The following is a 27,954-nucleotide window of genomic DNA, read 5'->3' on the forward strand; positions in this document are numbered from 1 at the left end:
CTCGTGTGTAACTGAGTCACTTTGCTGTACAGCAGAAATTAACACAACATTGCAAATCAACTATACGTCAATTAAAAAATAAATTTAAAAAAAAAGAACAGGATTCACCCAGACCAGTGGAACGGGCTAAAAGTGACTGGAAAGACGTAGGGACCCTGACAGCAATTCTGAAGCTTTTCCTCTTAGGCTGCGTGATTTCTCTGGCCTCCTTCTAGCTCCCTGTCTTCTTCATTCTCTCTGCAGATGGTTTTCCTTTCTCTCCACATGCAGCAGACAGTGGCTGCCCCACAACCACCATATTTTCATCCACTCAGACTCAATGCCAGATTCCCTGGACTGAGGTTCTGACTGGCCCAGCTTAGGTCAGGTGTCTTTCCCCTCACCCAATCAACTGAGGCCAAAGGGGTAGAATCAAGTTGTACAGACATGGGCACCACTGCCCATGGTTGTCATGAGGTGGACAGATACACCTAAAAAAAAATTCACTATTAAACTCTCTAGGATAAAATTGTGTGTTGACAAAAGGCACATTGACTAGATCAAGGGAGATCCAAAGAAAACCAGAAAGGAGAAAGGATGTTTTTTTAAATCAGGAAATAAATTCATTTGGGTTATGCAACAGCAGAATACCTTGCAATGTTTTATGAGTTTTGACATATCCCTTAATGGATTCATATTGTTTCCGTGGATCTTCTGAGTATTATTTGATTGTTCTGTAGGGCATGTACTTAGGGTTTGCTTGTGTGGGTTTTACAAAAGAGATTAAATGATTTAAACTGACACATTGATTGATTTCCTCCTGTAGTATAGAGGAGTAGAAAAAAGATGACTTTTTTTTTTCAGTTAGACATTAATTCAAATTTTACCTTGCTTTTTTCTTGCCCAGGCAAACTTGAATGATTAACCTTAAACTCTGTACCTTGACTTCCTTGTCTGTAAAATGGGGATGTTGCCATATTGTAGAGTTTTGTGGAGCTTTAATGAGATAATTTCCATAAAGTTCCCAGTTTCGTGCCTGAAACAAAGATTGGTTCCCTTTCCTCTTGCCACCAGAGATGTGTATGTGACCTGGCTTTACAGAGTTTGAGGGCATAATCAGTGGCCATGGGGCAACGTAAAGCTTCCCACTTACCTCTTAGCACTACTTCCGAGGTTCCTATGGGCCACATCTCCGTTCTAATCAACTGAGCTACTTTCTAGGCTTTTAGAGCAGAGCTCAATCAAACATGTAAGTAAGATATTGTAATTAGTATTTTTCACATTAAAAACAGATTGCTTATCCCACTCTGAGACTCAATTTTCTCATCTGTTGAATTGGGGATAACAACCCCAATCCCAGGAGGTGACTATGCAGCTCAGAGATAAGATTATAAACACCTAGAGCAATGCTGAGTATGTAGTTGGTTCTCAGTAATGGAAGAAATTTTCTTTTTAAATTGGGATTATATGTATCTGAGTTTCCATGTCTTACAGTTTTGTTTTGTTCAGTTTTTTGCCAAGTCATGGTGACTTGCAGGATCTTAGTTCTACGACCAGGGATTGAACCTGGGCCCCTGGCAATGCAAGTGCTGAGTCCTAACCACTGGACTGCCAGGGAATTCCCAAGGTCTTATAGTTTTGTACAACACCTAAGAGACAAAGTGCTGCCGATGCTTTTCAAAAGTAACCCAGCAATTCCACATGCATGGACAAAGCTGGATGTGCAAAATTTATTGTGACATTGCTTATGACAGCAAAAGGCTAGAAACAGTCTAAGTGTTCCTCAGCAGGAGACTCATTAAATACGTCTGCACAATGATTTGATACTATAGAACCTTTATAAAGAATGAGGTCGGTCTATATGTGTTGACATTGGAAAGATTTCCAAGAAATATTGAATTAAAAAAGCAAGGGGCAAAACAGTAAGTATAGCATAGTTCCACTTCAATTGAAAAAAACCATACACATATAAATATGCATATACACAGACACCGCAGTCACACACACACACAAATATTAAGAGCGCCTGCTTCGGGACTTCCCTGGTGGTCCAGTGGTTAAGAATCCGCCTGCCAATGCAGGGAACATGGGTTCGAGCCCTGGTCCGGGAAGATCCCACATGCCAGGGAGCAACTAAGCCCGTGTGCCACAACTACTGAGCGTGCGCTCTAGAGCCCGCGAGCCACAAAAGCTAAAGCCCGTGTGCCTAGAGCCCGTGCTCTGCAACAAGAGAAGCCACCATGGTGAGAAGCCCACGCACCACAACAAAGAGTAGCCCCCGCTCGCCGCAACTAGAGAAAGTCCACACGCAGCAATGAAGATCCAATGCAGCCAAAACTAAATAAAAATAAATATTTTTAAAAAGTTAAAAAAAGAGTACCTGCTTCATTTCAAAATATGTTCAATATAATATTAAAGTAAAACATTTAACATGAGAATATGTTTTTTTAACATGTACATGTATATATCTGAAAATCCATCTAAAGATGGTCTGTGAGGATTCTCCTCAATCTGACAGAGTGGTAATTTCCACAGGTAGAAAGGTTTGGAGCATGAGTTACTCAAAGTTGATCTTTGCATTTTATGCATTGTTTAAATATTTTACAAGGAGTAATTTCCCAGTATTGCAGTTATAAGTGATAAAAAATTAAATATAATTACTAATTAATACAGCGAATTGTTCTTAACTGCCTTAACTCTTCTTTTTTTAAAAGTATTTTTTAGCTGCGTTGTTATTTTTTAGTTGTGGCACACGAGATCTTTTGTTGCAGTGCGTGGGCTTCTCTCTAGTTGTGGCATGCGGGCACATGGGCTCATTAGTTGTGGCACACGGGCTCCAGAGCACATGGGCTCAGTAGTTGTGGCACATGGGCTCTCTAGTTGCTCTAGTTGTGGTGCGCGGGCTTAGTTGCCCTGCGGCATGTGAGACCTTAGTTCCCCGACCAGGGATCGAACCGGTGTTGCTGCATCGCAGGATCGGTTCTTAACCACTGGACCACCAGGGAACTCCCTGTCTTAACTATTCTTAACTGTTAATTATGGTAGTGATATGAATACTACAAAGGAGGGCCAAAGTTTCAAAAATGGAGACTTTACATTTTAACTTTAGTATCATTTGTTTTTCATCCTATAATTATGCATGTATTGTGTTTATTAAAACACAACAATGAATAAAACCATCTTCATTTGGAAAATAAAATATTGATTCAAGGAAAAGTATAGTAGTTTCCTCTGGGAAGGAAACCTCCTTTTCATAGTATAATTTTGTGTGTTGTATAGGTGTTGTTTTTTCAATATATTGAGTGGTCTTTGCTTTTCATTCTTTTTTCTTTTAAATCTAAGAGCTAAAAAAATTAAAATAGGGACTTCTCTGGTGGCACAGTGGTTAAGAATCCACCTGCCAATGCAGGGGACACGGCTTCAAGCCCTGGTCCGGGATGATCCCACATGCCGCGGAGCAACTAAGCCCGCGAGCCACAACTACTGAGCCCACGCACCTAGAGCCGGTGCTCTGCAACAAGAGAAGCCACGGCAATGAGAAGCCCGCGCACCGCAATGAAGAGTAGCCTCCTCTCGCCACAACTAGAGAAAGCCTACACACAGCAACAAAGACCCAACGCAGCCAAAAAATATACAATAAAAATAAATAAATAAATAAAAATAAGTGCAAGAGCTGATGCCGTATAATAAATCTGTTTATGACCAAACCTGTTGATTAACTCAACTGATGGCATTTTTAGGCTGAGCACGTCACCCGTAAAAGAAACGGTAAATCAAGTTGAAGGGTTTGCCTGCCAGCCCCAGCCTGATGCCACTCTTGCTGTCTTGTCTCCACAGATGACAGAAGGCAGGCACTGCCAGGTGCACCTCCTGGATGACAGGAGATTGGAGCTGCTGGTTCAGGTAGGTGATGCCACAACAGAGACAAGCCATCCTGGTTCCCTCCGTAGGCCTTGTGGCCTGTGTTCAGCCTGCTTGCTTATCTGTGCCTCAGAGCCAGTGACACAGGATTGTTTATGGGGGATAAAGCTTCAAAGCAAGGAAACGTAGCTGTATTTAAGAGTAACTAGAGACTGGTGACAGGATTCAGAGATGCTTGGATTGCAGTCTGAGCTTTGACACTCAGTAGCTGTGTGACCCTGGGCAAGTGACTTGACTTCTCTGAATCACCTCTTGTTGGTAAACTGGAGACCATAATGCTTCCCTGAAAGGGTTTTTGTGAGCTGAGACTCGTCATTCTGCCACTTCCCTGTCACATGGCATGGTCCAAGTTAAATACCCAGTTTCAACAGCTGTGAACTGGGATTAAGATTGCCTAATATTCCTCTCAGAAATTATGGTTAAAATCATACTAGATTAATCCCAAGCTCCCAATCCTTCCCTCCCCCGCCCTCCCCCTTGACAGCCACAAGTCTATTCTCTATGTCTGCAAGTCAGCTTGGGAGCTTGGGATTAGCAGATACAAACTCGTAGATACAGGATGGATAAACAGGGTCCTACTGTATAGCACAGGGAACTATATTCAATATCCTGTGATAAACCATAGTGGAAAAGAATATTAAAAAAGCATATATATATATGTATATGTATAACTGAGTCAATTTGCTGTACAGTAGAAATTAACACAACATTGTAAATCAACTGTACTTCAGTATAATTAAAAAAACATCAAACTGCATTATATATGTGAACAAAATCTCTGTAAAACACATGGGACTATATGAGTGATGATATCTTAATTATTGATGCTTCTGTCTTTATTCACCCAACACTCTGGACCCAGAATCTTAAAAGACCGTGGAAGTGCCTGATGACAGCCACACCTAAAGCTGTGGCTAGAATTCCCTCCCTTCACCAAACCTAAATTCTCCTTTCTGAGGCTGTGCCAAGCCCACTCTGTACAGGCTTCAATTAGAATGAAAATAGCACATCAATCATAGTTTCACCAGAGTAGACCTTTTGGTCTAGATTTCTATTCTTTTCTTTTTTCTTTTCCTTTAACTTTTTTTCTTTCTTCTTTTTTTATCATGACTGTTCTTTCTTCCCCAACAACAAACATCCAACCCTCAAACTACCATAATGAGCCCTAAAATGTGTGGCTCAAAGTTCAAAAGAAGTCCCCCTAGAATGCCTCCCTGCAATCCCCCTTTCCTTCCCCAGTCTCTGCAAATCCACCATCTGCTCTCACTCTGGACACTGGCTGATTACAAACCATGCTTCTTCCCACCAGAGCCAGTGCTTCCCAAAAGCTTATAGATTAGATCCTTCCTCTAATGAGGTGCCCAGTAAGTACTGGTGATGATGATCTGCACGATGGATACAGTTACTCCATCCCAGGAGAGAAGTGCAAAGCTTAGTCTTTGGATTCAGACAGAACTGGGTTCAAATCAGGTCCTTAACTAACTGGAACATCAAGCAAGGTGCTTGACTGCTCTTGGCCTTTGTTGGCTCATCTATAAAATGGCAGGAACCCCTACTTCATAGACTCTTTGTAAGGATTAAAATGAAATAATGGGTAGAAGGAGTCCAGCACAGTAGACAGTCACTATTATTATTATTGTGGTGGTGGTGGTGGTGTTAGTTCTCTCTGGGTCTTGAGCCTTTGGGTCTTGACCCTCCTCAGTTGACCAAGCCAAGTTATTCCTACAGTCTAGGCGGTGTTTAATATTCTTTGTCTTGATCACTAGCACCATACTATATATAAAAGAGCATTTTTTCCAAAACACCAATGCATTGGTGCATACACTTTTACTTTAGAGGAAAAAATAAGGTGCTGGGCGGAATTGCAAATATATCAAAATGATGATCTCAGCGGTGTTCCTGTTCCCATTTCCCCCCCTTCCCGAACCCTTAGAGAATGGTCTATAGTAGATTAAGCAACAAAAGGGCACGGGCATCCGAAAACAAACAAACAAAGGCTGCTTTAAACTGTTTGGGACAGAGGAAAGTGGTAGCAGTAAGAGAGAGAGGGGGCCAAATTGTTCCTAATCCTATTTTTATCTTAACAGCCCAAACTTTTATCAAGAGAGTTGCTGGACCTCGTGGCTTCGCATTTCAGCCTGAAAGAAAAGGAGTATTTTGGAATCACGTTTACAGATGACACGTAAGAGTTTTCCTATTTTTACCTTTTGTCTGGGTTACCTATGTGTGTAACTCTCAACTGGCAAAAGCAGGGGCAGGGGGAGTGCTGCAAGAATTAGAATATGTCCTGCTTAGCTAAAGATTTCTTAATACAGGTCTTTCTTTAGAACTCTGGTAAAAGGAGAAGAAAGGGAATATTGATCATTCTAAGAACTCAGAACATTGTCCCAAGTGCCTTAGCAATTTGTTGCAATGAGTTTGTTATTCTAGACGATAGTCTGTCGTCACATTTCTTTGAATGCAGCTGTGCTTATTTCGCTTATGTACCAGGGATAGAAATGCTAGTGTCATCTACTCATATCTTGAAACCGAATTAATGTTTGGATGTGGTGGCCAGAAAGTTTAAAGGCGATTTTGGTGCCCACCTGATAAATATGTATACACTTGAATGATGGACGAAATTTCTAACTTCCACTTAGGCAGGCCCATTTTATGTAACCCCCATTTTTTTTTTCTTTTACTTACATTTTTAATGCTAACGTGGATATTGTGTATATTTTGGTATATAACAGTGAATTCACAAGAATTTAAAGCTCCGTGGAAGCGAAGGTGTTTAGTCTTACCAGCTCTTTTCTGCATGTGTGTATGTGTGTGTGTGTGCTTTATGGCAGCCTGACTTGCCTACGTTATATGCAGCTTGATATAGTAAATGATTTCTTCTCCCTTATGGGATAATTTGCAAAGAGCTCTTCAAATATTAAAATTCAAGAAAACGTGTTCCAGACACAAAATATATTGGGCCAACCACCCAGCCAGCATTCTTTCCGTAACTCTCTCAGTTTAAATGTTTTTCCATTCTTCATGTCAACCAGGCAGAAAATTACCTCAGGAAGGGGTTAATTTGTTTTTAACACTTTGTATGTGCTGATTACTTCCAGCCTTGGTGGGCTGCAAGCTTAGGACCTCCTGGAAATGCCAGTGGGCTCAGGACTTGGGCTGGGCAAAAAAAACAAACAAAAAAACCCCAGACAGCTGAGCTGTCAGGAGACATAGAAAAACCTGAAAACTTTGATTTCAGACTCAAGATGTTTCCTGAATGTAGTTCAACAAAGCAGGAAAAAAGTGCACTCCACCTCACCCACTTCATCCCGAATCACAAAATTATCTGTTCACTCAACAGCAGTTTGAGACCTTGTCTGATCAGTCCTCTGCTGGATGAAATAGGAAATGCAGATGTCCATTGAGCACAGGCGCTAGCTGGAAAGACAAAACCAGTTCATGAGAATCAGTGATCAAACACACACGTACAGGTTGAATCTGGATGTGACTGAAATCATAGCAAACAGCATTGACTTAAAACCATAAATACATGATGGCTAAGTTATATGGTAAAAACCATAAATACACAAACACTACAATTTGGGGAAAGGTCACATAAAATAGAGGCTAAAATCATGAATGTTGGAGTAATTTATCCATTCAACAGTTATTTCTTGAGTGCCACTAAATGCCAGGCATTTGTTCTAGCTTCCAGGGATTCAGCTGTGAACAACACAGACCAGGTTCTTCCTCTCATGGAGCTTATGTTGCACTAGTATGGTCCAGTAGAACAAGTAAATAAATAGATAAATGAGGGACTTCCCTGGTGGTCCAGTGGGTAAGACTCTGCGCTCCCAATGCAGGGGGCCCGGGTTTGATCCCTGGCTGGGGAACTAGATCCCACATGCATGCCGCAACTAAAGAGTCCACATGCCACAACTAAGAGTCTGCATGCTGCAACTAAACGGTCCTGCATGCTGCAACTAAGACCCAGTGTAGCCAAAATAAATAAATATTAAAAAAAAAAAAGATAAATGAGAAGATACCAGCAATGACAAGTGCTTTGAAGAACATGAAACAAGAGGCCATGATCAAGAAAAATGGGGGTGGGGTGGTGCAGTTTTAGACAGGGTGGACCAGGACGGCTTATAAAAGGTGATGTGTAATAGAAAGCAAGAACCAGTTCTGCAAAAGTAGGGGTGCCTTTCTTAACTAAAGCGGGTGGAAATACTCTCAGGTGAGAATAAGCTTGACTTTGTTTTTTTATTTTTGAGAACGAAAAAAAAAAGCCAGTATGCCTTGAATAGAGAGAGTAAGAGGAAAAGTGGTACAAGATAATGGTTGAGAGGGAGGCAGGGTGGACATCAGAGAAGCTTGGTAGCTATGAGATCTTAGACTTAATACCTCTGACACTCAAGTTTTCTCATCTGTACAATGGGCATAATAATAGCACCAAAGTAATAAGTACTATATAAGGTACATATGATAGGGTCATAGTATTATACTATTAAACAGGTATAATACTATGCAGAGCCCACGCACACAACATCCTGTCGTTCGTAGTCATGGCAGGAAGGTGTGCTCTGAAGGAGGACTTGGGTGGGAAGCCACACAGGAGGGTAACTGGGAGGGCACTTAGACCTTAGGTAGTGGGGAGAGGAGCCGGCATTCAGGGAAAAGTCATTTGGTGCACCAGTGCATGGACATGGTCATGAACATGGTACATCTGCCCAGTGGCTAGGAAACTGGCCTGAGCGTGGATTAAGATATAAGAAGGACAAACACACAGGTGAGCCCAGAGAGTCATGGAGATGCAGAAGGCACACCAAGGCCCCTGAAGGATGTTCTGCAGGGGAGTGACATGATTAATGACTGTGGTCTTGCAAATGTCCCAGGCTGTAAGGTTCATGGTGGGCTGGAAAAGCATCCTGGCCACATGGCTGGCTTTTGGGAAAGCTCCAGACTCAGGTGAACATAACCAGAGGGGGCATACATCAAGTGTTCAGACTGTAGCACCTTCTCTTCAGAAAGTAAGGAATACATAATATGAATGATTTCCTTTTCTGCCTTGGGCCACTCTCCCCATCGTGTGCCTGGGGATGCTTTCTTTCTAAATACTCTATTGGAAGAAGAATGTCTCACTTAAGTCCCTCCTCTAGCTGTTTTCTTTAGTGACATCAGTCAATGCTTATAGTCTTTCCAAGAAGCCTGGCTCCAAAGTGTCCTTCGTGCACTCCCCTGCAAATGACAGCAGAGTCTGTTTCTGAATTATGATCAGTTTAGAAGGTGTCTTCTGGCTCTAGCTGTGTTTATTTTTAGAAGAAGTATGAGCTGGGCTCTTGGGGGAGTGGGAATTGGCCATTTCCACCTTTCTGGGGAACAGGTCTGGAAAATTGCTTCTGTCAAAGGGTGTCTCCTTGGAATGTCTTGGTCACAGGCTTAGTTCTTTTTCTTGTCTGGTAAATATTTTTGGAAAGTATTTTCTTTCGGCACTCCCCTTCCCCCGCCCGCATAAAACCACTTAGTCGGATCCCTCCCAGGATGCTGTGTGAATTGCATTTTCCAGCCCAGATGCCACATCAGTTCTTTGCCTTTGGTGAACTTCAAATAGAGTAAGGCAAAGCGGAGGGGACATTTTGTCAATGAAACTAGCCACTGTCTGTATCCTACTCCACGGGCCAAGAAGAGGAATGGAAAAATGGAATCACGCGGTTACATGATAAAAGTAGTGATGGTGACCAACAAAAACCAATTCGTGGTCCTATTGGAGGGAGGGGATAGAATTCCTAAGCTCACGCGGGTTAGTGCCTTCTGGTGTTCTGTGTGCAGGGCGAGTCTTTACCCCTAGAGGGCAGTCACGACCCTCCTAAGGCAGCACTCTGTTCCCCATAATGGTTCCCATCCCCTTCAACCCACTTGACATTTTTTTCCTTTCCTTGTTTTGAAAGGATTTGCTGGATGAGCTTTGTTTATTAAGAAATAACAAATAGGTTTCACAACACAATTGGGATTTTTGATCACCGTTCCATCCGGTGGGCCTGAGATGATCGACCTTTGACTGATACAATTCTAGCCAAAAGGGATGCTTGCTTCATAGTGGGCTAACACAGCTGATAGAGGTGAATGTGTAAATTCATGTCTTTTTGAGGTATTGATTAGATCTGTCCCATTTGCTGATGGAAAAACTTGAGAAAAGTAGGTTATAAGGAATAAGTGCTTTTTGATCTCATTTTACTCTCAAAGGCTAGAAAAGAGCATGTTAACCTGGAATATATCTCAATGATAGAGTTAAGGGTAATTTTCACTTTTTTGTTCTTCTAACTTCATCCTGTTGGTGAAATTATGGGTAGATTTTTTTTCTAAAAACTTATTTTTGTATTACTTTTACATGAATATCTTCTTATAAAAACATTTAATATCATAGTTGAGGCTGCTGTCTTTTGATGTAGCAATTTGCTCTGTATCTCTCCAGAAGTGTATCTAAGAATTCTAAGAATTTTCGTCAATATATAATAGTATTTGAGTGTCTTCTGTGGTTAATATAATTGATTTATGCTCTATATGTTATTATACAACTTGCTGCATTCTTGGACATCATTTCACACAAGTTCATGTAAATATACATTATGCTTCTTAAATGATGCCACATCTTCCTAAGTAAAAGCAAAAAAGACAATTCAAAATTAGTCTCATTTTCTCTAAGAAAACTTTTAAATACTATACAATACTTTATGTATTTCAGACATACATTTGAGCATCTGTGAAATTGGGGTATGTCTTCAAATCAGTGCCATCCTAAACTTGATCAAATACAGTGTAAGAATCTTTTAACTTCCAGTCCCCTATCCTTATATATTTTTTACCCACAAAAGCAGTAATTCTATGAACCTTTCCTTATGTCACTTATATCAACTTATCTTGATAATATTCCTCCAAGGAAAGCTAGAGACGGTTATTGGAAGTCTCATCTAATAATTACAGAAATAAAGACACACTTTTTTCCCATGTTAAAACTAGTAAGTGACAAAAAACAGAAATAGGGGAGGAGCCTCAAGATGGCGGAAGAGTAACACGCGGAGATCACCTTCCTCCCCATAAATACATCAGAAATCCGGCTACATGTGAAACACCTCCTACGGAACACCTACTGAACGCTGGCAGAAGACCCCAGACCTCCCAAAAGGCAAGAAACTCCCCACGTACCTGGGTAGGGTAAAAGAAAAAGCAGAGACCAAAGAATAGGGACGGGACCCGCACCAGTGGGAGGGAGCTGTGAAGGAGGAAGGGTTTCCACACGCTAGGAGCCCCTTCGCGGGCGGAGACTGCGGGTGGCAGAGGGGGGAAGGCTTAGAAGCCGCGGAGGAGAGCGCAGCTACAGGGGTGCGGAGGGCAAAGCGGAGAGATTCCCTCACAGAGGATTGGGGCCGACCACCATTCACCAGCCGGAGAGGCTTGTCTGCTCACCCGCCGGGGCGGGCGGGGCTGGGAGCTGAGGCTCGGGCTTCGGAGGTCGGATCCCAGGGAGAGGGCTGGGGTTGGCGGCGTGCACACAGCCTGAAGGGGCTAGTGCGCCACGGCTGGGCGGGAGGGAGTCCGGGAAAACGTCTGGAGCTGCCGAAGAGGCAAGAGACTTTTTCTTGCCTCTTTGTTTCCTGGTGCGCGAGGAGAGGGGATTCAGAGCGCCGCTTAAAGGAGCTCCAGAGCCGGGCGCGAGTCGCGGCTATGAATGAGCGCGGACCCCAGAAACGGGCATGAGACGCTAAGGGTGCTGCTGCAGCCACCAAGAAGCCCGTGTGCGAGCACAGGTCACTATCCATACCCGCCTTCCGGGAAGCCTGTGCAGCCCACCACCGCCAGGGTCCCGGGATCCAGGGACAACTTCCCTGGGAGAATGCACGGCGCGCCTCAGGCTGGTGCAATGTCACGCCGGCCTCTGCCGCCGCAGGCCCGCCCTGCATCCGCGCCCCTCCCTCCCCGCGGCCTGAGTGAGCCAGAGCCCCCGAAGCAGCTGCTCCTTTAACCCCGTCCTGTCCGAGCGAAGAACAGACGGCTTCAGGCGACCTACACGCAGAGGCGGGCCCAAATCCAAAGCTGAACCCCAGGAACTGTGCGAACAAAGAAGAGAAAGGGAAATTTCTCCGAGCAGCCTCAGGAGCAGCAGATTAAATCTCCACAATCAACTTGATGTACCCTGCATCTGTGGAACACCTGAATAGACAACGAATCATCCCAAATTGAGGAGGTGGACTTTGGGAGCAACGATATATATATATTATTCCCTTTTTCTCTTTTTGTGAGTGTGTATGTATATGCTTCTGTGCGTGATTTTGTCTGTATAGCTTTGCTTTTACCATTTGTCCTTGGTTTCTGTCTGTCCGTTTTTTTTTTATTACTTAAAATTTTTTTTTCTTAATAATTTAATAACTTTATTTTATTTTATCTCCTTCCTTCCCTTCCCTTCCCTTCTCTTTTCTTTTCTTTTTTTCTTTTCTTTCTCCCTTTTATTCTGAGCCGTGTGGATGAAAGGCTCTTGGTGCTCCAGCCAGGAGTCAGGGCTGTGCCACTGAGGTGGGAGAGCCAAGTTCAGGACACTGGTCCACAAGAGACCTCCCAGCTCCACGTAATATCAAACGGCGAGAATCTCCCAGAGATCTCCATCTCAACCCCAAGACCCAGCTCCACTCAATGACCAGCAAGCTACACTGCTGGACGCCCTATGCCACACAACTAGCAAGAAAGGAACACAACCCCATCCATTAGCAGAGAGGCTGCCTAAAATCATAAGGCCACATACACCCCAAAACACACCACCAGACATGGACCTGGCCACCAGAAAGACAAGATCCAGCCTCATCCACCAGAACACAGGTACCAGTCCCCTCTACCAAGAAGCCTACACAACCCACTGAACCAACCTTAGACACTGGGGACAGACACCAAAAACAACGGGAACTACGAACCTGCAGCCTGCGAAAAGGAGACCCCAAACACAGCAACTTAAGTAAAATGAGAAGACAGAGAAACACACAGCAGATGAAGGTGCAAGGTAGAAACCCACCAGATGAAGCAAATGAAGAGGAAATAGGCAGTCTACCTGAAAAGGAATTCAGAATAATGATAGTAAAGATGATACAAAATCTTGGAAATAGAATGGAGAAAATACAAGAAACGTTTAACAAGGACCTAGAAGAACTAAAGAGCAAACAGGCAATGATGAACAACACAATAAATGAAATTTAAAATTCTGTAGAAGGAATGAATAGCAGAATAACTGAGGTAGAAGAACGGATAAGTGACCTGGAAGATAAAATAGTGGAAATAACTACTGCAGAGCAGAATAAAGAAAGAATGAAAAGAACTGAGGACAGTCTCAGAGACCTCTGGGACAACATTAAATGCACCAAAATTCAAATTACAGGGGTCCCAGAAGAAGAAGAGGAAAAGAAAGGGATTGAGAAAATATTTGAAGAGATTATAGTTGAAAACTTCCCGAATATGGGAAAGGAAATACTTAATCAAGTCCAGGAAGTGAAGAGAGTCCCATACAGGATAAATCCAAGGAGAAACACGCCAAGACACATATTAATCAAACTATCAAAAATTAAATACAAAGAAAAAATATTAAAAGCAGCAAGGGAAAAACAACAAATAACATACAAGGGAATCCCCATAAGGTTAATACCTGATCTTTCAGCAGAAACTCTGCACCCCAGAAGGGAATGGCAGGACATATTTAAAGTGATGAAAGGGAAAAACCTACAACCAAGATTACTCTACCCAGCAAGGATCTCATTCAGATTTGACAGAGAAATTAAAACCTTTACAGACAAGCAAAAGCTAAGAGAATTCAGCACCACCAAACCAGCTTTACAACAAATGCTAAAGGAACTCCTCTAGGCAGGAAACACAGAGAAGGAAAAGACCTACAATAACAAACCCAAAACAATTAAGAAAATGGCAATAGGAATATACATATCGAAAATTACCTTAAATATAAATGGATTAAATGCTCCAACCAAAAGATGTAGACTGGCTGAATGGATACAAAAACAAGACCCGTATATATGCTGTCTACAATAGACCCACTTCAGACCTAGGGACACATACAGACGGAAAGTGACGGGATGGAAAAAGATATTCCGTGCAAATGGAAACCAAAAGAAAGCTGGAGTAGCAATTCTCGTATCAGACAAAATAGACTTTAAAACAAAGACTATTACAAGAGACAAAGAAGGACACTGCATAATGATCAAGGGGTCGATCCAAGAAGAAGATATAACAATTGTAAATATTTATGCACCCAACATAGGAGCACCTCGATACATAAGGCAAATACTAACAGCCATGAAAGGGGAGACCGACAGCAACACAATCATAGTAGGGGACTTTAACACCCCACTGTCACTAATGGACAGATCATCCAAAATGAAAATAAATAAGGAAACACAAGCTTTAAATGACACATTAAACAAGATGGACTTAATTGATATTTAGGACATTCCATCCAAAAACAACAGAATACACTTTCTTCTCAAGTGCTCATGGAACATTCTCCAGGATAGATCATATCTGGGGTCACAAATCAAGCCTTGGTAAATGTAAGAAAATTGAAATTGTATCAAGTACCTTTTCTGACCACAGCGCTATGAGACTAGATATCAATCACAGGAAAAAAAATCTGTAAAAAATACAAACACATGGAGGCTAAACAATACACTACTTAATAACCAAGAGATCACTGAAGAAATCAAAGAGGAAATCAAAAAATTCCTAGGAACAAATGACAATGAAAACATGATCACCCAAAATCTATGCACTGCAGCGAAAGCAGTTCTAAGAGGGAAGTTTATAGCAATACAGTCCTACCTTAAGAAACAAGAAACATCTCAAATAAACAACCTAACCTTACACCTGAAGCACTTAGAGAACGAAGAACAAAAAAACCCCTAAGTTAGCAGAAGGAAAGAAATCATAAAGATCAGATCAGAAATAAATGAAAAAGAAATGAAGGAAGCAATAGCAAATATCAATAAAACTAACAGCTGGTTCTTTGAGAAGGTAAACAAAATTGATAAACCATTAGCCAGACCCATCAAGAAAAAAAGGGAGAAGACTCAAATCAATAGAATTAGAAATGAAAAAGGAGAAGAAACAATTGACACTGCAGAAATACAAGGATCATGTGAGATTACTACAAGCAACTCTATGCCAATAAAATGGACAACCTTGAAGAAATGGACAAGTTCTTAGAAAAGCACAACCTTCCAAGACTGAACAGGAAGAAAAAGAAAATATGAACAGACCAATCACAAGCACTGAAATTCAGACTGTGATTAAATATCTTCCAACAAACAAAAGTCCAGGACCAGATGGCTTCACAGGCGAATTCTATCAAACATTTAGAGAAGAGCTAACAGCTGTCCTCAAACTCTTCTAAAATATAGCAGAGGGAGAAACACTCCCAAACTCATTCTACGAGGCCACCATCACCCTGATACCAAAACCGGACAAAGATGTCGCAAAGAAAGAAAACTACAGGCCAATAGCACTGATGAACATAGATGCAAAAATCCTCAACAAAATACTAGCAAACAGAATCCAACAGCACATTAAAAGGATCATACACCATGATCAAGTGGGGTTTATCCCAGGAATGCAAGGATTCTTCAATATACGCAAATCAATCAATGTGATACACCATATTAATAAATTGAAGAATAAAAACCATATGATCATTTCAATAGATGCAGAAAAAGCTTTTGACGATATTCAACACTGATTTATGATAAAAACCCTCCAGAAAATAGGCATAGAGGGAACTTACCTCAACATAATAAAGGCCATATATGACAAAGCCACAGCCAACATCGTCCTCAGTGGTGAAAAACTGAAACCATTTCCACTAAGATCAGGAACAAGACAAGGTTGCCCACTCTCACCACTATTATTCAACATTGTTTTGGAAGTTTTAGTCACAGCAATCAGAGAAGAAAAGGAAATAAAAGGAATCCAAATCAGAAAAGAAGAAGTAAAGCTGTCACTGTTTGCAGATGACATGATATTATACACAGAGAACCCTAAAGATGCTACCAGAAAACTACTAGAGCTAATCAATGAATTTGGTAAAGTAGCAGGATATAAAAGTAATGCACAGAAATCTCTGGCATTCCTATACACTAATGATGAAAAATCTGAAAGTAAAATCAAGGAAACACTCCTATTTACCATTGCAACAAAAAGAATAAAACACCTAGGAATTAACCTACCTAAGGAGACAAAAGACCTGTATTCAGAAAACTATAAGAAACTAATGAAAAGAATTAAAGATGATACAAATAGATGGAGAGATATACCATGTTCTTGGATTGGAAGAATCAACATTGTGAAAATGACTATACTACTCAAAGCAATCTACAGATTCAAGGCCATCCCTATCAAACTACCAATGGCATTTTTCACAGAGCTAGAACAGAAAATTTCACAATTTGTATGGAAACGCAAAAGACCCCAAATAGCCAGTGCAATCTTGAGAAAGAGAAATGGAGCTGGAGGAATCAGGCTCCCTGACTTCAGACTATATTACAAAGCTACAGTAAGCAAGACAGTATGGTACTGGCACAAAAACAGAAATATAGATCAATGGAACAGGATAGAAAGCCCAGAGATAAACCCACGCACATATGGTTGCCTTATTTTTGATAAAGGAGGCAAGAATATACAATGGAGAAAAGACAGCCTCTTCAATAAGTGGTGCTGGGAAAACTGGACAGGTACATGTAAAAGTATGAAATTAGAACACTCCCTAAGACCATACACAAAAATAAACTCAAATTGATTAAAGACTAAACTGTAAGGCTTGGGCTTCCCTGGTAGTGCAGTGGTTGAGAGTCCGCCTGCCGATGCAGGGGACATGGGTTCCTGCCCCGGTCCAGGAAGATCCCACATGCCACAGAGTGGCTAGGCCCGTGAGCCATGGCCGCTGAGCCTGTGCGTCCAGAGCCTGTGCTCCACAACGGGAGAGCCCACAACAGTGAGAGGCCTGCGTACCGCAAAAAAAAAAAAAAAAATTTATATATATATATATATATATATATATATATATATATATATATATGTAATGTAAGGCTAGACACTATCAAATTCTTAGAGGAAAACGTAGGCAGAACACTCTTTGACATAAATCACAGCAAGATCCTTTTTGACTCACCTCCTAGAGAAATGGAAATAAAAACAAATAAATAAATGGTACCTAATGAAACTTAAAGGCTTTTGCACAGCAAAGGAAACCATAAACAAGATGAAAAGACAACCCTCAGAATGGGAGAAAATATTTGCAAATGAAGCAACTGACAGAGGATTAGTCTCCAAAATTTACAAGCAGCTCACGCAGCTCAATATCAAAAACACAAACAACCCAGTCCAAAAATGGGTAGAAGACGTAAACAGACGTTTCTCCAAAGAAGATATACATATTGCCAACAAACACATGAAAGGATGCTCAACATCACTAATCATTAGAGAAATGCAAATCAAAACTACAGTGAGGTATCACCTCACACCAGTCAGAATGGCCATCATCAAAAAATGTACCAACAATAAATGCTGGAGAGGGTGTGGAGAAAAGGGAACCCTCTTGCACTGTTGGTGGGAATGTAAATTGATACAGCCACTATGGAGAACAGTATGGAGGGTCCTTAAGAAACTACAAATAGAACTACCGTATGACCCAGCAATCCCACTACTGGGCATATACCCTGAGAAAACCATAATTCAAAAAGTCATGTACCACAATGTTCATTGCAGCTCTGTTTACAATAGCCAGGACATGGACGCAACCTAAATGTCCATCGACAGATGAATGGATAAAGAAGATGTGGCACATCATATATACAATGGAATATTACTCAGCCATAAAAAGAAACGAAATTGAGTTATTTGTAGTGAGGTGGATGGACCTAGAGTCTGTTATACAGAGTGAAGTAAGTCAGAAAGAGAAAACCAAATACCGTATGCTAACACATGTATATGGAATCTAAAAAAAAAAAAAAGGTTCTGAAGAACCTAGGGGCAGGACAGGAATAAAGACAGAGACCTACTAGAGAATGGACTTGAGGACATGGGGAGGGGGAGGTAAGCTGGGACAAAGTGAGAGAGTGGCATGGACATATATACACTACCAAATGTAAAATAGAAAGCTAGTGGGAAGCAGCTGCATGCACAGGGAGATCAGGTCAGTGCTTTGTGACCACCTAGAGGGGTGGGATAGGGAGGGTGAGAGGGAGGGAGACGAAAGAGGGAAGAGATATGGGGATATATGTATATGTATAGCTGATTCACTTTGTTATAAAGCAGAAACTGATTCGCTTTGTTATAAAGCAGAAACTAACACACCATTGTAAAGCAATTATACTCCAATAAAGGTGTTAAAAAAATTATTAAGCGGGTAAATCTGTAGTAAGAGTTCTTACTACAATAAAACAAAAATTAAAAAAAAAAGCTGATTCAACCCTCTAATCTCATTTTCTCCTGTATCCTAAGTCTTGGGTTCAAATCCCAGCTCTGCCACTTTTCTTTGCAGATTTCCTGTAAAATATAGTATTAATATATTTTAAAAGTACCAGCTTGGTTGGCACTAAGTAGTTGCTCAATAAAGATTAGCTGCTATTATTATTACTCACGTTTCCTATCTACTTATAATAAATACAGCTTAGAGTTTTCTGATTTTTTAAAAAATTATGTACTCAAAGACCAAAATAGGTTGGACTATGTCTTCTGAACCATTATAGGTTTTGGTATAATTTGACATCCCACCACTATCAGCATGTTCTTAAGTTTTGTGTAAGCAAGCGAATGTAGTCTCTGCCTTCTTGGAATTTACAATCTAAAATGGATCAACTAGTGGGACCATCTTGGAAAAGTCACATAAACAATCCCCAGCCACAGTGTCTCAATTCTTCTATCCCTCAGGTCACAATTTCAGGAGAATGTTTATACCCATGAATTTAATGAAGCACTTGAATGAATCAACAGATACGTGCTTAAATGTTAGGAATTCCATAATATATATCCAAAAACAGGCCCCAGAAAGTATTAGACCCCATTTTTTTTTTTTTTTTTTGCCGTACGCGGGCCTCTCACTGCTGTGGCCTCTCCCGTTGCGGAGCACAGGCTCCAGACGCGCAGGCTCAGCGGCCATGGCTCACGGGCCCAGCCGCTCCGCGGCATGTGGGATCTTCCGGAACCGGGGCATGAACCCGTGTCCCCTGCATTAGCAGGTGGACTCTCAACCACTGTGCCACCAGGGAAGCCCTGACCCCATATTTTTATTTTTATCTTTTAATTAATTTTTTTATTGGAGTCTAGTTAATTTACAATGTTTTAGTTTCTACTGTACAACAAAGTGAGTCAGTTATACATACACATATATCCACTCTTTTTTAGATTCTATTCCCATATGGGTCATTACAGAGTATTGAAGAGTTCTCTGTGCTATTCAGTAGGTTCTTATTAGTTATCTGTTCTATACATAGTAGTGTGTCGACCCCATATTTTTATAAAAGCTATCTGTGTCTGTCTGTTTTCATTAAAAGAAAAGTTTCCCTTCTTGACTATCTAAAATATTTCAGATTTTATATTTAATAAGGATTTAAGGAGTAATATGTTTAATATCACCTAGGTTTTTATCTCCAAAGTCAGCCAGTGTTTGCAGTTTCTTGTTCATTTCATGATGTATTGTCTCTGAGATATTTTTGTACATATAAATGCACATATGTCTAGCTATTCTTTTTTTTAACTTAAAAAATGGCAATATATTATACTCACTGTCATGCATCTGGCTTTTTCATTTAACACCATATTTTGAAAATTTTTCACAATAAGTTTGTAAAGATACCCTTGATCTTTGGTATGGCTGCATAGTATTTCATTGCTGTTTAAATTCATTTTTTTAGGTTGTTGTGAGCCTGTTTGCTGCTACAAACAATGCTACAGTGAGTGGCTTTATACATAGGCTATTTTCCACATGTGCAGGTTTATCCTGATTAACTCCCAGAAATGACAATGCTGGTTCAGAGGCAGGTGCTTTTGTAATTTTGATAGAAATTGCCAAATTGGCCTCATCACTGGTTGTAACAGGTTATACTCCAACCATTAATGTGTGAGAATAACTGTTACCGCACAGCTCTGCCAACACAGTGTTTATTAAACCTTTCTCTGGGTTTCTGTTTAATCTTTCTTGTTTTGTTTTGTTTTACTCTTACAGAGGTCAGCAGAACTGGCTACAGTTAGACCACCGAGTTCTTGACCACGATTTGCCCAAGAAACCAGGCCCAACCGTTTTGTACTTTTCTGTGAGGTATGTAACCAGAGACACATCTACCATCACCACCTGCCTCTTTTTTTTTTTTTTTTTAGAAAAAAAAAATTCTTGGTGATCAGAGAGAATTTTAAAAAAGAAGGGACAGATCAAAAAATTATTACGTGAAAGAGATTCTTTGCTGTCTTAGTCTGGGGAACAAGTTAACATAGATACTGTGTAGAACTGTTTCCTTTGACGATGAAGTATAGAATCACCTTCCTTTAGTTCTCAAAGCCCCTTGAATCCATTTAAAGCTGAAAAACGTAAGTAATATATTTTAATACATAAACCTGTTTCTGACTCAACATACTTCTAGATTTTTATAATTTGAAATATAGCAAACACTTACTCTTACATTTTATGTAGGAATGTTTTCTAGAGACTATGGAAATAATTGAATTTTATACAATCTCACACCTTAATTGGAATAGACAATAAAATGCAAACAAATGCTCATGGAAAGAATTAACAGTACAGAAATCTGAATTCTGGTTTCCTGAAGAGACTGCTGGGAAGGAATACTTGATTTGTCCTCTGAGCTCTGCTTGGGCAAGTCACTTAACCATACATATTGGCCTCAGTTATTTCCTCCTGCAATGGATATATTTAACTAAATCAGTGATTTCTTAAAGCCAGCCGATGATGGAAATATTTTTTCACATTAATTATTCACACTGTCAGATAATAAAATGTTATAAAGAGTAACGCCCATGTTCCTTACCTAGCTTAAGAAATAAAAAGGCACCAATTTTGCTGAAAGCCCCTTCCTATGTAGTAGCCCCTCTCCCCACTATCCTGAATTTGATATATTTTCATGATAAATTTTGTCTTCCTGGTCTGAAGCCAAATATGATAAAATAAGCTAAGGTAGGAGATTTCCCATACATCTAAATATGTTTTCATAAAGCTGGATTAACCTAAAGAATGGACCCTAAATTCTGAGCTTATGTTACTTTTTGGATGTTGAACTATGCTTTGTTTTATGACATGACGGTGGAGGCTTTTTGTCTTTCTTTGGGGCGGGGTGGGGTTTGGTTATAGTATGTTTACCTGACAAAATCATGTCAATTTCCACAAACCCTTGTTTCTTTTTTTTTTACTTCTTTATGTTCCTTGAAATCCAAAAGTGTGATAAGATGTCCTGATTGGCCTTTTCTTTTTAAGTCTCTGTTTAACATGAATTGATGGTCATTGTGGATAGAGGCTGCTCCTTATGAAGTAAATAAAGTGCTGACAGCCCCCAATTTGTTTTTTTGCTTTTTGCTCTGAAATCTTGTTTAGAATTTTTTTCTTAGCACCAGAAGTCACATTTTTAAAACCCAGGAAGGAGGTAGCCTAATGGTGATTTGTCCAGGAGCGTAGCATGTATGGAAAAGTACACAGAAATCCTACAGAAAAACATAGGAGTTTCCTGGAAAGAGTGTGATACGAGTGCTTGTGTCCATGGAAATGGAGAAAAAGACAAACACAGACCAGCAGCAATAACAAAAAATGTATATTAGTAGTTAAGCAGGGGTCAGAGAATAGAGAAGCTTTCATCTCGTATTATGTAGGGAAAATGGCTCAACATAAATCAATCTTTTTTCACAAAGAATTATATTATCGCTGTAAACATTTCAAACTTTATGAAAGTATAGAGTGAAAAGGAAGAATTACTGTCCATCAGGCTGCTTCCTCACCGTATCCCCAGTTCACTCCCCTTCTTAGAGAAGAATAAGGCTGATGAGTTGTTTGGTGACTTACTTTTTTTTTTTTTTTAACCTGGAGATCTTTCCTTGGGTATATGAAAATCACTTTATTTCTTTTCACTTTCATAATTTAGCTAGCCACGCTGCTGTTAAGCGTTGAGGCTGTTTCCAGTGACTTTATTAAGATGTAGCTTGCAGTTAACATCCTTACACTTTCATCTTTGGGCACATAGGTAGTGCTTCTGTAGCCTAACTACTCAGTGCCATTTACTTAGTCACCAGGTTTGTGTTCTAGTTCTTTGACCACTATTATCTGGTCTATTTTTGGTCTCAAAATGCCAGGGGAGAAAGCTGCGTCTTTCCTTCTGTACAGTCACTCATAAGGCGGCCCTGTCATTCCAAAGCGAGTTCCTGGGATTCCGGAGTTGCCTGCTGCCTGTTTGTGAGTTTCAGCACTTATCTCACGAGTGTCCTGTAATCACTTAGCTTTACTTTCCCTGAACTACTTGCATGTTTAAAAGCCCTTATCAAGTTTTTAATTATTCACTTAATTCTTCTTCCCAACAGTACCCTGGGGTCTTAATAGTCTTTGTTATTATTCCAATTAAGGACTTGTTGTTACTCCAGTTTAATTAAGGAAATGATAGAGCAAAAGCACACACCAAGGAATTAAGTGAACTGACAGAGGTCAGCGAGTGGGTTGCAGTTCGTTGGAGGTCTCACAAATGGGACTGTAGCCACCGCCGTGACGTCGGTGGCCTCTCAGAGGGTCTCCAGCCTCCTCTTTTAAGAAAACAGGACTGCCGCTCATACTTACATCATAGCAGACATCACCACCGCCACCCCACCACCCCCAGGTTGCCTGGAGTGACAACACTTTTGAGTCATTGAAGACTAGAACCAAAGAGCATTTGATTGTATTTGGACACGGGGTCACCACAGAAGCCTCTAGAAAGACACATGGTCTCTTTTGATATCGGGGTCATTGCCTTTCCCATCAGCAAGTACTGCTGCATGCCCTGGAACTCGGAGTCGCTCGCTCGTGGACGCCAAGGTGTGTAGGTGCTGAGTAGTTCGCACACAAGGAGGAAGGATTCCCCACAGAAGTAATGCATGATGTGGGTGTGCATCGCTCTTATTTTCATTGCTAGCAATTAAAAATATCCAAATGTAGGGGAATTCCCTGGCGGTCCAGTGGTTAAGACTCAGTGCTTTCACTGCCGGGGCCCGGGGTTCAATCCCTGGTTGGCAAACTGAGATCTCGCAAGCCACGAGGCAAGGCCTAAATAAATAAATAAATAAATATGAAAATATCCAAATGCCAACAATGAAGATGGTTTCAGGAAGTGATGGCATTTTTATAGTGAACAATTGATCGCTGTAATAAAAGACATCAGATGAAAAGGGACATTGCATTTCAGAGCTCCCCCAGAAGGAGAGGGGTTGCATATCTGAATCACTGTAGGAAAATTTTTAAACAGTCACCCCTCCAACCCCCAAAACCTCTGCATTCCTGGCCCAGATTTCTGATACCGTGCGCTGGAGACGGTAAATGGGATCTTGGGCATGTTGGTTGTGAATTAAAAAGGGATCAGGGGATACAAAATAACTTGGCAGAATATTATACAAATATAAGAAAATGTCATTTTTTTAATTGTAGCGTTTATGAAAAAGAAAAATACCATACAGTTTTGCTCTCCAGAAGTTTCCTCTCTACTGAAATGTAGCATTAACCCTGTGGCAGGCACTGGGTTAGATATTTGACCTGTATTGTCTCATTGATTCCTGAGCTAAACACTGGGGTCCCACAGATTTGCAGGGAAAGACTTTTCTCCCAGTTCATATCCCCCAGGATGCAGGGAGCAGCTCAGAAACACATGCCGCTTCTGCATGGAAGGAAGAAAACATTTAAGGTGAATGCACTTAGTTCTCTCTTTATGAGCGTCAGGATTAAACCTTTGTCTGTGCTTTAGTTATAAAATCTCAATGATGTATGCTATGTGTGTAACACATACGTGTATAGATGCCCCATAATTTATTTATGCACCATAATTCATTTAACCCGTCCTCTGTTTCCCTGTGAATCCAAACTCCTCCAGGCTGCTGGGGGACTCCTCCAGCCCCAGGGTTGTTATCTGCTGCTGTAAATTATCATCCACAAACACATGGGCCTCTTGGGTAATGCAGCCCAGATGTAAGCATTTGAAAAGCTTGATAGTGAGCAAGCAGGCATTTAATTCTCAGGGGTGGCAGGGGAACTGCGTGTGACCTCATTTGAAAAGCTCCCATCCCCTCGGGGCCGGGGCGGGGGGGGGGGGCAAGCCAAGGTGGCTCTGGCTGGTACCACCCAGCTCCACAAAACGCCAGGATCTTGGGTCTTTTACCCCTCTTATTCATCGGACTACCTCTTGCTTTTTTTTCCTTTCTCGTTCTCCCTCTCCTCTTCCCCTCTCTTCTTCCTCCTATTTCCAGATCTCCTTTGCTATGCACTAAGACTGTAAGTGGCCACTCAGAGGTACCTAAGTATTGTCTGTCTGTGACGCTTGGAGGTGAGAATTCGCCGCGTGTGGAGAGTCCTAGTAGGAGATGTGGGGAAAGACTACTAACTTTCCGTCAAAGTTGCTGCAAACACAGAGCCTTTGAAAGACTTTTTTCTGTCTTAAAAGCACCCCTTGGCCTGGTTCTGGAACGTTCGGCCTTTAACTCAAGGAAGCATTATGACTACAACTCGTGGGTCCACATCATTCCACCTGATTTTTTTAAGAAAGACAAATATATGAAATACAGCCCAACAGGTAAAGATTCTGGTGAAGAAATAGATTTATTGATACAGAAAGAAAGAAGTTCCCAGTATATTCTAGGGGAAAGAAGTTCCCAGTATATTCTAGGGGAAAGAAGCAGACCACAGGATGGCACTGAAGTAAAAGATAGGAGTAGGGAAAAGTGTAAAATGTTAACAGTAATTTACCTCTGAGTAGAATGATTGTGGGAATGACTTTTGCTTGTCTGTATATGTTTTTTCCTACAATGAACATATCAAGCAGTTTTTAAAAAATGCAAGTGTGAAGAGTGATAAATGAAGAAAAGGTAAAATGTTTGTGACGGGGTAGCCGTGAGTTATTTTAGAGCTGTCAAAGAGTAGGTAATTTACAATAAGGAGAGGACAGGAAAGTTCACCTCTTCCCAGAGGAATGTGATTAAAAAGCACCGAGAAATAACGGATTTCTCCTACTTTAGGCCCAGCAGAGGGATCTGAGGCAGATGTGTGAGTTAGCCAGAGCTCTTTGCACATCACCACACTTCCATCTGGACGATATCCCGGAACCTGGGGAAAAAGTCTGTTAGTTGCCTTAACATTGACCATGACCTCCTGGCCTAACCCATTCTTGAACTTCCAGGCACTTGGTAAGGGGCCTTCGTCTTTGAGGAGTCACCATCCTGATTCATATGAGAGTTCCAGAAAGACACAGAATCCTTCATAACTCAATCCTGATTCCAGTTTCTAATTTATTCATTTATTTTATTTTATTTTATTTTATTTTATTTGGCTGTGTTGGGTCTTCGTTGCTGCACGCGGGCTTTCTCTAGTTGTGGTGAGCGGGGGCTACGCTTCGTTGCAGTGCGCGGGCTTCTCATTGTGGTGGCTTCTCTTGTTGTGGAGCACGGGCTCTAGGCACGCGGGCTTCAGTAGTTGTGGCATGCAGTCTCAGTAGTTGTGGCTCACAGGCTCTAGACCACAGGCTCAGTAGTTGTGGCACACGGGCTTAGTTGCTCCACAGCATGTGGGATCTTCCCCGACCAGGGCTCGAACCCGTGTCCCCTGCATTGGCAGGCAGATTCTTAACCACTGTGCCACCGGGGAAGCCCCCAATTCCAGTTTCTTACAGGATTATATTTCTGTGTGCTCCGCAATCACATATCAGACAGTGTTTATGGGAATCTGCTCAGTCTCCTCTGTAATCTGTCCTCAGGGTGACATCGAAAGGGCAGAAGGGAAGCATTAGTATTATGATGGGTGAAAAGGCCGTAGGGTACAGAAGTTCAATGCTTGGCCTTTAATGCATGCTTTCTCAGTAGCAGTACTATTGACATTTGGGGCCAAGTAATTCTTTTTTTTTTTTTGGCCACACTGTGTAGCATGCGGAATCTTAGTTCCCTGACCAGGGATAGAACCCGTGTCCCCTGCAGTGGAAGTGCAGAGTCCTAACCACTGGACTGCCAGGGAATTCTGGGGCCAAGGAATTCTTCACTGAAGGGAGCCATGCTGTGCTGTAGGATGTTTGCAGCACCCCTGGCCTCTACCCATGAGATGCCAGGAACACTCTCCAGGTCAGGACAATCAGAAAAATGTCTTCAACATGGCCAGATGCACTTCACTCCATCCCTTAAGAACCAATGCTTTAGCATTGCTCTTGGGTTCTAACCCTAACTCTCCCGTGTATTACCTGTGTGGCCTTTGGCACCCTCTGTGGGCCTCTTTCCTCACCTAGAAAATGGAATAGGAGCTTGTGGTAATACACAGGGTTGTTGGAGGATTGTGTGTGTTAACATGTAACGAAGACCCTCAATAAATGTTAACTATTTTTATGATATAATTAAGAGAGGCTGCCTCAACCACATGTTCAATGGGTAAAAAATTCCTTAATGTGATATACGGCTACTGAATATGGAAGTTTGGAGACTGTCTGGCTTGGGTCTGACCCACTCACTTTTGCACTGGGTGGAAGATTTCATCACTTGTCTCCATCATTCACTAGTCCCAGCCATCCCCTCCCTGCAAAGTTAACCTCTCCTGCCTCTTCCTGTCTCCTTCTCAGAGCATCTGTCCCTACTTTGCTCATGGTGGACGGGAGCCGGCTATTTTGCAGTTTGAAGCAAGCACTTGGAATTCACCACGGGACCCTAATACTTCACATTGCCTGGGGCAGAAGACTCCCTCCCCGTTCAGGCAGGTCACAGCAAGGCCCTTACCCTCCTGGGCCTCCAGCTGTTCCCTGGAGAACTCAGAGTCACAATGTGGGAGAGGAGCTGCCAGGGCAGGTTTCCACAGGCTCACACCTGGAGGGCCCTCTCTAGTTCTCCTTGGGAAGCCTGGAAATTCGGAAGTGAGGCAGAGTTTTCCTGGCAGGGGAGCACATTGTAGAAGCAAATAATTCTTCCCTTGGGGAATCTTCCAAGAGTGCACCCCTCCCAGAGATGAACGGGAACATATGGGACTCTCAGAAGTTGTGCATCGTCATTTGGAGAAAATGAAACACACTTAAATTATAGCTCTGTCTTCAGCGTGCATTATAAAGCAGGACTATGAGGTTGCAGGGTCATTACAAGCAATAAATACAGATCTCCCTGCTCGGGGTGTGGATTAGGACCTGAAAGAAATCTACTTAGGCAGGTGGCTGCAGTGAGTGCCTAAAATTACCCACAATAACTGAACGCAACCTGGAACGAGGCGTTTGAACGCAGCCCTTGCAGGACGCCAGTCACCAAGTCAGCATTGTTCAGAATGCGAAATAATTGAGTCATTCTTGCCCAATTCGCCTTCTTTGATGCTATCGCTCAGACACAGCAAAGATTCTGGAAAACAAAGAAAATATGCTCAGTTGGGGAGATAAAGTGGTCAGAAGAGTATGCGTTTCAGAGTGGTTTCCCATTCTGTCAAAATGGACACCTTTGTAGCATGTTGCTTCCTTGAGAGAAAGAGCTTAGGAAAGGTAACTGGAATTTCCATTCTTGTAGTTACTTTTAAGCAGGTTCCCAGCTAAGTGTGCACCTTTTGTTATAGCCCCCCTGGTAGGCAGATAATAATAACATAGTAATAATCACCACTGCTCATGGACCTCTGAAATACATGCCACCCACTAAGCTAAGTTGAAAATATCTCTCATGTCTCTGGTGTGGAGGCAGGTAAGGAAAGGGAAGCACGGAGAAGCCGAGCAGCTGGATCAGTGTTAGGGCTGGACTTAACCTAGTTATCTCCCCAACTCTGTGGTGTTGACTTTTTTTTTTCCTTTTCTTTCTTTTTTTTTTTTT

General features: G+C 41.6%; 1 protein-coding gene and 1 long non-coding RNA gene across 8 annotated transcripts in view; one reads left to right on the top strand and one right to left on the bottom strand.

The window, feature by feature from the left end:
• FRMD4B (FERM domain containing 4B) overlaps positions 1-27,954 on the top strand; it is a 334,728-nt gene that overhangs the window by 207,218 nt on the left and 99,556 nt on the right. For all 7 annotated transcript variants that reach the window (XM_033424804.2, XM_033424806.2, XM_033424807.2 and 4 more), the window contains 3 exons: positions 3,817-3,882; positions 5,988-6,082; positions 20,141-20,233. In XM_033424804.2, the coding sequence (XP_033280695.1) occupies positions 3,817-3,882; positions 5,988-6,082; positions 20,141-20,233 (254 nt within the window). The remainder of the gene's footprint in view (positions 1-3,816; positions 3,883-5,987; positions 6,083-20,140; positions 20,234-27,954) is intronic.
• Positions 24,305-27,915, bottom strand: LOC117200712 (uncharacterized). Its single transcript, XR_004482371.2, has 3 exons — positions 27,364-27,915; positions 26,896-27,015; positions 24,305-25,885 (listed from the first exon to the last, which is right to left on the bottom strand). It is a non-coding gene; the product is annotated as an uncharacterized LOC117200712 (long non-coding RNA).

Source organism: Orcinus orca, chromosome 10, assembly GCF_937001465.1.
Source record: "Orcinus orca chromosome 10, mOrcOrc1.1, whole genome shotgun sequence".
Lineage (NCBI taxonomy): Eukaryota > Metazoa > Chordata > Mammalia > Artiodactyla > Delphinidae > Orcinus > Orcinus orca.